The sequence below is a fragment of the Corvus moneduloides genome, chromosome 1 (genome assembly GCF_009650955.1).
Source record: "Corvus moneduloides isolate bCorMon1 chromosome 1, bCorMon1.pri, whole genome shotgun sequence".
In the NCBI taxonomy this organism is placed as follows: Eukaryota; Metazoa; Chordata; class Aves; order Passeriformes; family Corvidae; genus Corvus; species Corvus moneduloides.
In genome coordinates, this window is record NC_045476.1 from 62,771,783 (window position 1) to 62,784,539 (window position 12,757).

General features: G+C 36.9%; 1 protein-coding gene across 6 annotated transcripts in view; it reads right to left on the bottom strand.

The window, feature by feature from the left end:
- CDK14 (cyclin dependent kinase 14) overlaps positions 1-12,757 on the bottom strand; it is a 320,374-nt gene that overhangs the window by 116,553 nt on the left and 191,064 nt on the right. For 4 of the 6 annotated variants that reach the window (XM_032112533.1, XM_032112568.1, XM_032112550.1 and 1 more), the window contains 2 exons: positions 8,310-8,403; positions 7,772-7,879 (listed from right to left, as the gene is read on the bottom strand). In XM_032112533.1, the coding sequence (XP_031968424.1) occupies positions 7,772-7,879; positions 8,310-8,403 (202 nt within the window). The remainder of the gene's footprint in view (positions 1-7,771; positions 7,880-8,309; positions 8,404-12,757) is intronic. The other 2 variants (XM_032112560.1, XM_032112578.1) reach the window with 1 other exon arrangement.

A 12,757-nucleotide genomic window follows, 5' to 3' on the forward strand; every position in this document is an offset into this window, starting at 1 on the left:
TCAACATATGAAAATTTTATGGCTAAGTTATTCAACCATAGCCATTTAATGAACTAGAAAAGCAGCTGTCCTTCTCAAGGTGTATTAATGTTTGCCCCTTGAACACTTGAAGACTCTTGAAATCACTAAGCTTATATCAAAATTTACATTTAGCTTATAGAAAGACAATGAGGATCAGCAGCTTGTGTAAATGATAGTTGAAGACAATCTTATGGCAAGTGCTCAGCACCTTGCTAAACTAATACCTGGTCTAGGACACTGATTAGGGAAACACTAAAATAGATATTAAAGTCTACCTTTATTCACATTAGGCTTACTGCAAATGGCACCTCAAGCATGGGCTGAAGGGGAAGTTTCCCCCAGACACCATGACAGAAAGAGCCATTTAAAGAGCCATTTACTTTTATCAGTTCTTAGGAGGGCAGAAGAAATCAGCTATTATTTTTGAAGTCTTTTAAAAAACGTGCAGACAGGAAAGACATATCAATCTTATAATTCTCATAACCCATCTCCAAAGTCATCATCTAAAACAGCCTAACATTGATTTTTAGACATTTTCAACCTTAAGGATGTTTCGACTTTTGCTACAGATCATAAACAACAATTTTGGCCATCGAGATGCTATTCAGAAAACTCACTTTTGGCAAGCAATGTGCAATTCAGACATAAGTAAAAGAAGAAAGGGAAAAGATTCAAGTGCAATGAACATTGTTTCTTTACTTATGAAAGAGAAAGCAATGCGACTATTTGATACCTGATCATTTATTATCTTCCCTAGCAAATAAAGCCAGCATACCAGAGTAAGTTGTTTAATGTACCTGTGGTTTTTTATAGTACAATATTATCTTGTAGAAAAAGTTTTTGAATAGCAGATCAACACTTCTGCTCAGAATTGGCTTCAGCTCCATTGGTAATATGCACAAATTGCTTGCAACTGCTTTTCTGTTCAGTGTCACCTGCATGCAAAAATGTTTGCAATTATAGCTCCATAACACATGTGGACACAACCTGCACAGAGAGGGATTTTGCATGGCAAAGAAGTATATTTCTATGGTGTAAGGGGCCAAGAAGGAAGGTGCCTGCAAAGATGTGAATCAGTGCACTGATTTACACCAGGTACTGATTTGCACAAGCTGAGGCTCAGCATATCTTTTTTTCAATGTATTGCCTGTAAACACCCTCTCAAAGGCTAGAGGCAAGTCTGGAAAAGAAACAATGCTTCCTTATAATTATAGCCCATTTCTCATTCAGCAACTGAAATATGGCAGAAAGTAAACACTGTGATTCCAAAGAAAACCACAAAGCCATTGTTTTCCACTGAACCATGTCTTAATTTGTTTTCTTTTTCTGATAGCCAATTACTCCTCATGTTTTGCACTACCAAGCTGATAATAAGCCACACTCTTGCAATGCCAGCCCAGCCACGCTCAGGGTTTTGCTCAGAATTAGGAGGCTGGACAGGAACATTTTGCAGGCAGATGACACCTATGTGCATGAGGTTGTGTGACTGGCTGGCCTGAAATCCAGCCAACCCTCAAAACATAAAGATGGGGTTACACATTAATTTACTATTTCCTCTCCATCTCTTCCCTCCTGCTACCAGCTGGTAGTCCCCCTGGCAAGTGTCCATAATACACTGGTGGGTATTTTTATGACTTTAAACATGGATGAACGGGAAGTTGCGTGTCCCAATTTCTAAAAGAAACGTTAACAGTGTGAGATGCATATTTTTTAAAGCCTCCTTTCCTAACACACATAGGCAATACTCCTCTAGAAATTGTCCTCCATTTTTACAAGTTTGCTGTTTTTCAATCCTAGGCTGAGTTTGTTTGCCCAGTACCATATGGGTTTAATACTAATGGGCATAAGGCAAAGAACAGCACAGACTACAGGCACTCAGACACAGTGAGGATGGGAGCTCTTCATAAAAAGTAAATGAAAATTAGCATAATTTACCTTGTGCCCGGTTATATGGGGTAAAGTCTACTCATGCAGTGATTAGTCTCATGCACAAAACAATATAGTGCAGTCAGAGAGCAAAAATTGAGCTGAAAATCCATAAAAAGAAATTTTAAAAATTACCAGGATCCTTTACAAAGCATGAACACATAGAAGATTTACTTTGTTTTTTTAAGTTCATTTTAAAGGTTAATTTCTCTCTAACTTGCCTAGTTTAGAATTACTTTCATTTGAAGTTTGGCATAAGACATAAGGCCCAGAGAGAACCCTTGTAAAAGTGGTATCAGTGCAAAACTTGCAGGCAACTACAGTAAAGTACTGAATAGGTGCTAACAACTTCAAAGAGAAGACCCACAGGTAGGGAAGCCTGATATTTATGTAATTGATTTTCAGTGGTGCTGAAAATAAGTGAAATATTTTGCATGTTGTTGTTATAAAGCAGAGGAGAGGTAGATATATTAGAAGGATTGCCCTATTCTCATTCTAGTTACATATTGTATAATAGAAGACAGAACTCAGCAGTCATGTTTCTACTAAATTAGTTTCAAAAACTCCCCTCATTTTCCTCATGAAGTCATTGGTGGGAAGCAAAAATAAAGATATGGGATGAAAACACAAACTTTGCCCTCTAAGCAAGAGCTATTCATATTACAACAGAGTCATCCAACCAGAAGAATAGATGGCAGCATAAACACCATGCCTACACAAAATAAAATTTCAGCTCATGTTCAGCCTCACAATTACATCTATTCCATCAGAGATGAACAACCTGTGTTTCAGAGCCAAAGTATTTACCGAGTGAAAGAAAAACATATTTTAATTAATGAAACAGGAAAAAAAGACCAATAAATTTGACTAAGTACCTGATCACACAGATTAACTTCAAAATCCAATGGTTTAAAGTACTCCTCCCTTGGGTTTAGCATTGCTAGCTTCCCAAAAGATGCTATTAATACAATGTACCAGAAAGCACATTTTCTTTGGGTCCCTAAAAGCACTGAAAAGGTATTATTTCAGGCTTCAGAGGATGTCAGTGACGGGAAGTAAACCTTCAGATACAGAACCACATGGAGAAAGCTCTGCAGCTTCACAAACACCTGTTAACATCAGTCATGGAGGAAACACTACTAGCCTGCATGACAAGACACTTCATGCCTGTAGTCATATATAAAAGTATGTGCGCATATATATACCTATATAAAATAATATTGCTAGCCTTTTAAAACTTCAATAACAGAAGCAACACTTCCATTCCCACTGAAATTAAGATGTCATTTTTCACAGCTATCTGAAATGGCAAACTCTCATGAGTCTTTGCTGCACAGCTCCATGCAGAAAGTTGGTGTTTCTGGTGTTGCCCTTTGACAGATCAGGCTGCTGGGCTCAACAAATGCATGTTGCTCTCTTTTAATTACTTTTTAGTACTGTGTATTATGGTACCCAACAGAGCAATAGCATCCAATATCAGAGAAGAGTCCTCAGCTTGTTTGATATGTGTGTCAGGAAAGACAGAAGCTTCTGGCTGCAATTTCCCACTCCTGCTGTGACACACCACCTGCAGTGTGATGCTCTGTGGTGGACATGCTTCCCACAACCACGTTTGCAGAGAGAATGCCCCTTTACAGACAAACCAGCATTTAAATGCCATTGTCCTGCCTGTGAAGAGAGCTACAAAGTACCAAGAGAACTCTTTGTACATTATTCCTGCAGTGAAATCTAATTTGCAGTGTAGTTGGCACCAAGGCTAAAGTTCAGGCAATGCACAGATTATTCCCTTATCGGGAAGGCTTCACAGCCTGGGAGGAAAATTCACTTTGATAAATTGTGGCTCTCAGAAAGCTCACGTAAAACAGAAAAGAGAAGTACCTTCCCACTTAAAAAAAACATCTCTGCAGAAGAAAAATTTAGCTAACACAAGAAATTCAACTCTGATCTGTTTTGAATCTGTTAAGAACAGCAAGTATAAAAGCACATGCTTATATAAAAATCAGAGCTATAAACAAGGTGCTATCTCCAGTGTGGCATGCACAAGTATACTGCAGGCTGCTCAGTGTAATTGGCTTTAACACTCAACTAATTCATATTGATCATCACCAGATCCAAGGAGCTGTCAATTTTCCATGGTACAGGGCTATCTTGAAGGCATTTGGTGCAGCTTGAACTTCTAGACATAATTAAATTTTATATTTACAATGGCACGTTCTCCTTGATCTGAAAACCTCAAAGTTTGCATACAGAGATATGTATGCTAACAAATGATCAACAGGAATAAACTATTGATAAAGATCTTAGCTACTCCTTATCAGAAGTCAAATGATATTTCCCAATTTTGTGCAGTTTTATTTTGATTCAACAGATTGCTTCACATATTTTTCCTATTCTCATGGTTTTACTGTGCACTTGATCAAAGTTTCATCCTGTCTTGTGCATGTATTACAAGACTAAATAGGAATGCTAAGATTACCACTTCATGTCTTCAGTCCATCAGACTTAGCACCTTGCAACAAAACCCCAAGCTGCTTGTCGCAGAGAATGGCAAAGCAAAACGTTTGCTGGAAATGATGATGACACATCATTAGTTTAATACTTTGAGGCAAGAGACTTGTTAGCTCTTACAGGCTGTAATTACAAAAACCAGCAACAGAGCAAGAGGAAATGGCCTCAAGCTGCACCCAGGGAGGTTCAGGCTGGACATCAGGAAGAATTTCTTCACTAAAGTGGTTGTCAAGCACTGCAACTGGCTATCCAGGGAGGTGATGGAGTTACCACCCCTGGAAGGGTTCAGGAAGTGACTGGACATGGCATTTAGTGCTATCGTTTAGTTGACAAGATGGTATTCACTCAAAGGTTGGACTCAACCCGAATGATTTTAAGATTAAATTCTATGATACTACACTTTTCTCTTTTATTTTCTATGATGCATTTCTATCCAGAAAGTAACCCCAGTTTCAATATGCAGGAAAATGCAGGAGCAAAGATGTAATAGTATACTGAATAAACCAAAACACCTCTGCATTAAGGCACTTAATTCACTGTTAAACCTCTTAGAAAAATCAACCTACTTATATGTGTGACTCCCATTTCATTTGGTAAGCACAGTTTTTTTAAAAGAACTTATCAACACTTCTAAGTTTAGGCAGAAAAAAGAATTCATGTTATCAGATTCGAAGTGTGACAATAACAACTTGCAGCTGCTTATTCATCAACATCTGTAAGTGCTGGTCTGATTCTGAGAACAGATCATTTGTATAAACCCTAGCTATTATATTGAGGCCTGTGGTTGTAATAGAACCTGAGTATGCTTATTAAAAACAGCTGCTGTAATAGAAATAGCGAATCAGTGTATATTACCATTTAAACACCCACAAATTGAATCAATAGAAGTCAGGAGAGACAAGCTTAAAGAGAAAAGTTCTTAAACAAAACTGAAAGATCAACCACTGTTCTTAATCTACTATAAACAATCACTTAATTAAGCTGTTATGAAACATAAATAAACATCATTCATAACGAGGAAGAAACATATGCGTTTGTGTGTTGCATCTATTTTTGCTATGTAGATATGTGAAGAAAGCAAGCAGTAGAGATACACAAAAACATTTAGAGAATGTCTCTGACTTCAGCTTGATAATTACTGAAACAATGTACATAAAATGTGTTTTAATTTAATTTACATAATAATGGGGAGTAAACAATAGGAAATCAAACAGCCATTTAAGATTTTTAAATTGTTATTCATGTTAAATTTTATTCACTTTTCTTGGCTACTATTTCTTAAGATTTTTCCACTTTCCTACTACAATGTAACCAATTCCCCAAAAGCTGCAACCTGGCTCCTTACACACTAAGGACATGTAGCTATGACTAGTAACAACAGCAACAGATATTACACAGATTAATATTCCTTTTTGTTGCAAGTTGTGTACAAGGTGTGAACAAAAGGATTACTGAATTAGCATGAAGGTGGACTGCACCTTGCAGCATTTTCAGAAGACAACCCTCTGTTATAAGAAAACCTTCACTGGTGGATATTGAAAACATGAAGGGTGGGAACTCTTTCTGGAAAAGTCTTTCATTGGTTGATCTGTTTCTTTCACAGCTGTGTAAGTGCTCACTGTGTGGGAGTAAATCATATTAGTTATCTGGTAAAACAACCTGATTAATTTTGTACTTCAGTGCTATTAACTATCATACTATATATGATTCACTGGAGAATTACTGAATTTAATCCCTCTGTTCAAATACAAAACCAAACAAGAATAATCCTTTGGTTTATAACTTTAAAATAGATAACTTAAAGCCTTAATGATGCTTAGAGTACATTAGGAAGGCACCCACTGAAACTATTTAGCTAATGGTAACTAGACACTTCCTAGAAAGCCTAATTAATTGGGATTTAAAATTAACTCTGATTTGCAATGGACCATAAAACTACCCAGACCAAATTTTATCTATGTATTTGATGGTTTGCAAAAGACCAAATTAAAGAAAGATTATCAATAAATTATCCCTTGTTTTTTCAACACTGTTCTCAGTATTTGCAACTGCAGTTTTAAAACAAAATTTTAAAAAATTGGCAGGCCTCAAAACTCATCCTAGGTTGCATTTATCTTGACATTTTAACACACAAATAGTTGTGAGGATAGAGAAAAAAATAGAAGTATTCAAAAGGTTTACAAAAGGCATACAAAACCAGATTTATATATCTATCACTATCACTTTTTGCACTGTATGTCACAATTTCATATGATAAATTGCAAAAAAAGGCCCTGCTAAAGGAAACGTCTGATTTCTGCTGTTACAAATGCCCTTAATTTTTACAGCAAAAACAGTCAGTAAGATTTTACTGCAATAAATGAGATGAAGTCCCAAAGAGAAATTTATTCTTTCAAAATTTCATGTTCTATAAATAAGGAGAAAATTTCAAATTAATAAATGAAAAGCATAATAAGTTCAAAAAGCAAAAGCCGGAAACTGGCTCAGAAGTTGCTAGCTTAAAATACACAAGCTGGCAAACAAACAAAGCAATGAGACATATCACAGGAACTACTCAGAACTGCTGCTCCCAGTCTATGCTGCAGAACAGCTATTCTTTCATAGCACAGAATTTTCAGGGTATTAGCCAAAAGGGCAGAATAACAAAATATTTTACAGAAAATTAGTTCTATTTATAACACAATCAAGTAAGGCCTTGTTTTAGAGAGATATTTTTTTATGAGTCATTCCTAAAAGCATTTGCTAAATTCCCTGATGTCCCAACAAAAGAGATACAGCACAAGCAAGTCTGAGTAAAGTGAAGAATGTAAATTTTTTAAACATATTATGAAAGACTTTATTTCTCTCCCCATGGACCAAAAAAGAATACCAAATAAATACTCTGCATTTGAAATATGTGACTTCTTACAAAATAACCTTTGAAAGCAAGGGTATGCTCATGTTTCCCTTCTAAATTTGTGGTCAGAAGCAATCCAGAGATTGACAGGTTAAGGTAAGACACCGCTCCTTCGATACTTTCCCTGATGACCACCCAACAGTAGCAGGGCCAACTCTGGCTCATCTGGGTGAGCAAAACCACTTCCCTGAACAAACCCACTCCACAACAGCACAGCTCCCAGGAGGCATCAGAGTAGATATAAACCTTTATTTGGAGACAAGAAAAGTTGTTCCTGAACCTTTTGTAAGGGAACTGCCAAACCCTGAGCACAATGGAAGAAAGAGCAAATGCAAATAAAATCCCAAGCAAACAAAACCCAAAACCCACAATCCTGAGTAGAAGAATATATAAATTATGATTATGTTTGAGACAAATTACCTTTTCTTTCACTCCCAATGTAGATGTGTCATCAGTGCCTTTGATGAGCAACCCACATGAAGGCCCTAACCAGGCTGCAGAAGCAGTAGTCAAGGACCCCTGTTGAACCTGAGTATAAGCATGATTTCAGATTTCCTATTCTGTTTCTCACCTGACTTTCTAACTTACTTTTCCTTTATATATCTGTATAATAAAAAAATACTTGGCATTAACACTACAATATCAGTAGAATATTAATAAGTCCATCCAGAGTTGTCCTCTGCAAAGTGAGGATGACAAACTGGCTGGATTTCCACTGCCTTACATTTGGAAAGCTTTTCCACAATTGCATAAATGTCTCTGCTTTTAAAAAAATACTAAGTGAAAAGAATTAGAAACTGAACTTTTTACACAAAATATATCAAGTAAACTCTGTCTAGCTTGTGGACTGGGCTTCTGATCCTTGGCTCTATCAGTACTTTAATTCCTAACACAAAGAGATATGTGAACATTTATCCATTGATCCTTTATTGTCTTACTTCAGCAATAAAGAACTCACCAGAAATATTCTTTCAAGTTGATCTTGAATGTCTTTCATTCCTGGAAAAGCAGCGACCCCTTGAATCATTTCTACAAAGATACAACCCACTCCCCTACAGAAGGAAAAAAATAAAGGCAATGTTAGATTTCTTGCAGACCAAAAAGCCAACAACAATGCTTTTGTATCCTTTACCAGCACTTAAATGTTTTTTTTCTTAATTGATGCCAGGTGGAAGGACAGGCATGTGCATTTGCTAAAATCAGTGTATACAAAAGAACACTTCTCAGGTGTTTGAAGACAAGTGTAGGTAGAGGTAGCAGGAATAAGGTTGGTAGGTGTTGAGACCAGTAAAGGCACAGCTGCTGATTTCTGTGTTAGTGCTTCCCAAGCAGAATCGTCATGCACCCAAATAAACTCTGGGGATGTAGGAATGACAGTGAGCGAGCACCCTTGGGAGAAGCTGAACGGGGACAGAATGATGACATGGAAGCACACGGGCAGGGCTTAGCATAGGAGGAGAATCTGGGAGAAGGTGAGTAAAAAGGAAAAGGGCACGTGGCTGCTCACAGTCACTGAACTAAGCTACTGCCCAAAGGCTGGTAACTTTGGGATGTACTTGCTTGGACTTTCTTCTCCCCTCTTCCAGCATAAATGAAAGAAGCCCAAAGCCCATAGCTGCTGACCGCATTCCCCAGAAGCTCTGGCTCAGAGGTCCTGCAGTGAGTTGAGAAGCCATGGGCTCCCTCCTCTCCCCACTGTGACAGCCACCTCCTTTGCAGCTCCTGTCCTTGGCTTCCCACAAAACGTACTTCACATGAGTCCCCCTCATCCCACTGAGTTAAGCCAGTGGCAAAAGTACTGGGAAATCAGACTGTAAAAATATCTGAGGCATACTAACTACAGCACAAGGAATGGATTCTCAAAGATTAAGGAAAGCTTCTGTGACTCTATCTCAGATTCCAGATAACCTGTAAACTTCCTGCATCTCAAAAGGAAAGCAAATTACAAACTTGGACTGGTATCTTTTCTGGATGAAAACATCTCAAGAGTTGCTTGTTCCCTCGGCAAAAATAATTTTAAGAGAAAACATCCCTCTTGGCTATCAATAGGATGCAGAATTTGATGATATACTTCAACTTCTTCAATTACATTTTTCTGCATACATTTTTCTACAACTTTCATATGCAAACACCCACATATCCCTTACAACCACGTCTGTGTAAGCAACCACACAAAAATGCTCTTCACTCAAAGTAATAGCATGTTCAAATCCCCAAAACATACATCAAAATGAACTAAGAATTTCAACACTAACTACACTACCACCTCCCCCTAAAACTGAGAGTTTTGTTTCTGTGTCAGAAAATCCCAGCAATAACCTCTCATTTAAATTTGTTTTTAGAAGTAAATTATTTGGAATGTAGTAATTACATACCTTTTCATGCTTATGCATCATGATGATGCATTCAGAAAGCAGCATTTAATTTTAGGATATGTGTGCATATATTGGCGAGGAAGCTATTCTAGAATAAAACAACAATGAAAACAGGTTGCACATTTTCATTAAGACTGGAGCTGAGTACTCATAGATGCCACTTAACTAAAAGCATCAGTAAATAACCCGTGCTTTACTCATCTCTCAGGCTTTGATAAATACCCAATAATGAAACGATTTTACATTCCAGGACAATGAGGGCTGATAGTCAAATTTTTTGAAGAAGAAAATTAAATATACCTCGCCATTTTCTAGTTCTACAACCCAAAGGATGGCTATATTAAGTAAAGCTTCTTGTTGGCATAGAAAAGTGGAAGAAAACTTTGGAAAGCACAGTTGTGGTCAAATTTTAGAATAAATCAGGTGTTCGTAAAAGAGAGGTTAAAATTTATGTTCCATATGCTTCTGCTGGCTACCAAATGAACTGAATTGATTAAACTGCCATTCATCATTTATTCTGGTTAGTGCTTCATTAGGCACAGATAGGCACAATATATCTTAGTCAAATACTTATAAACAGTACCAGCATCTCCAGCAAGGAAAAATTCAAGATTTCAGCCAAGAGCCTTTTATTCAAGATGAGCAATAAAACAATTAAACTTAGACTAAAGAAAAGATGATAGCAGTTCTATTCTTGCAACCAGAAAACAGGCATTTGATTAAACCAGCATATCATTTGAGAGCATATACAAATCTGCAGAGAATCTTCATCTAGCTGTTTGAAGTGCTGTAAGGGCAGCAGGAAGATTTTGCCAAATTTTGTATTGCTTTAGATTATTTATAAATTTGTCCACTTTTAGTGGTTCTGAGAAAAGTATGAGCAAAAAAATCAAGTAAGAACAGCAGACAACACTGAAGAAAAATTTCCTTCTTGGAAAGAAGAATCCTACTATATCTCTTGGACTCTTGTGCAGCCTAGAATTCCATTTAGTCACAAGAAGAAATAAAACAGTACTGGAGTTAAATAAACACCTAATACAAAAATCAAAAGGGTATGATAATCACTGGGGAGAGAAATATAAACAGCCTTCAGTATTTGAGCTGGAAGACTGCTGTTCCCTTCAGCCCACTTGAAAATTAAGCTTATGATTGGTTTCAAAGGTTATGGTGTTCAGCACACTGACGAATAAGTCAATAGAAAGAGAAGTTTAAATGAATACTAAAAAAAGGGAGAATAGTAATACAGAAAATATGACACTGAACTAGGAAATGGATAGGAAATACCCAGAAAGCCATAATAGCACATAAAGGCTTCAAGAGGGCTGGATGGTATTTTAGACGTCATAGTGGTATCAGTGAATCTTAGGATCACAGTAAGTAGAAACCTGAGTCTGTCATAGGATCCCTGCATTGCAAACTGTAACTGTGAAAGAGAAAAGAAATAAAGCCTCTACAAGGCCTTGAAATTTTGTCTTGTTTTTGTAGACCTCACAAACTTTTAAACAGTTTAGAGATGGTTTTGAACAAAGCAAAAACTATTTTCATGCCAGAAGAACTGGGTTTTGAAGAAAATAAGAAAATGATGTCATTCTTGGCTACAAGAAAACCCAAGGGACAGGGAGAATGTGATGACTCTGTATTTAAAATTATGCAAAACGAAGGACAAGGAAGAACTGATCAGGATTTTAATGGTTCCCAGAATGGTAGGTACGTCCAAAATAGTGTAACTAGAAATAGCAGAATGCCTTTAGGAAACAGAAATTTTAGGGTGAGTGTTAGGGAAATACAATTAATAACTGTGCTGTACCCCAGCCTCCCAATGGACTTGAAGCACAGTTACAGTCATATAAAACTAGACAAGCTGAAATACTTAAGAATATTCTTCAGGAAATAGACTTGCATTAGCAGTTGAGTGGATAAGATGATCTCACACATCACTCCCATCTCTAGTTTCTATGATGCAAAGAGTACTTCTTAAAATATGAAATAGAGGCTTTAATGTGCACACACGTGCAAGGGTATGTTATTTAGGTAAATTTGTCCACGCTCAGCATACAATGACATTTTCAGGAAGCAGGTATAAATAGGTTTTTGACAAAATAATATTACCTTAATAAATTTCAGTGTATTCAGTTCAGATTTTCCTACTCTCTTTACAGGACTCCTGAGTTTGGACAAATAAGCCAAATGCTGCAATGTTGTTCAGAGACCTTTCCAATGCAATGGTATAGGATAAACTTGCAAAGTAAAAGTGACAGCCATTTAATGCTGAAATGGGTGGTTTACTCTCTGATGACAAAAAGCATGACTAAACCTATTGCTATATTGATGAGACCATACGTGGCCATGCCATCTAATATTGCTCTCCTATTCTCCTGCTTAATTTCCTGGGACTCTGGCTGTCACCATACAGCCTTATACAGAGCAAGAGTTACTAGCACAGCTGAATGGCTTCTCCTGCATTTGAACTGACATAGTAAATGAGCCTGTAAAAATGAAGTTGAACACCTCAGGAACCTTTTTTTTTTTTTTTCTGTACAGCTTTTATAATTCAGAAGGGTATTCCCTTAAAATTAACTTGCTTACTGGTGAACTGGTTTTATGTATTTAGCTTAGGGATTCACATCCTGTCTCTGTGTAACAAAGATCCTTATTGCTGCAAGAATCTCCAGCATATCTGTACTTGAATACTGTTTAAAAAAAAATAAGCATAAAAGCTTTGGTAAGGCATAATACATAAAAGATCATAAGGGATGATTCTTTCAGTTAATATTATGATTTTTCTTGATGGAGTCATAAAAGAGACTAGAGTCACACTCCAGAATGAGGAGCTGCTTCCAAACCAACTTTTAGTTTATACTTAAATCAAGAATATAGAAACTGTATGTTTTGAAGTGTTGAATATTCTGCCTTGAACAGATCTGCTTTGTAGCAGGCTCAGTGCAGGTGATAATATTCAGCATGGCCTTCACAGTGAAAACCTATGCTGGGTCTTCACATAATGTTTCTATCTGGTCATTAAGCCTGTTTT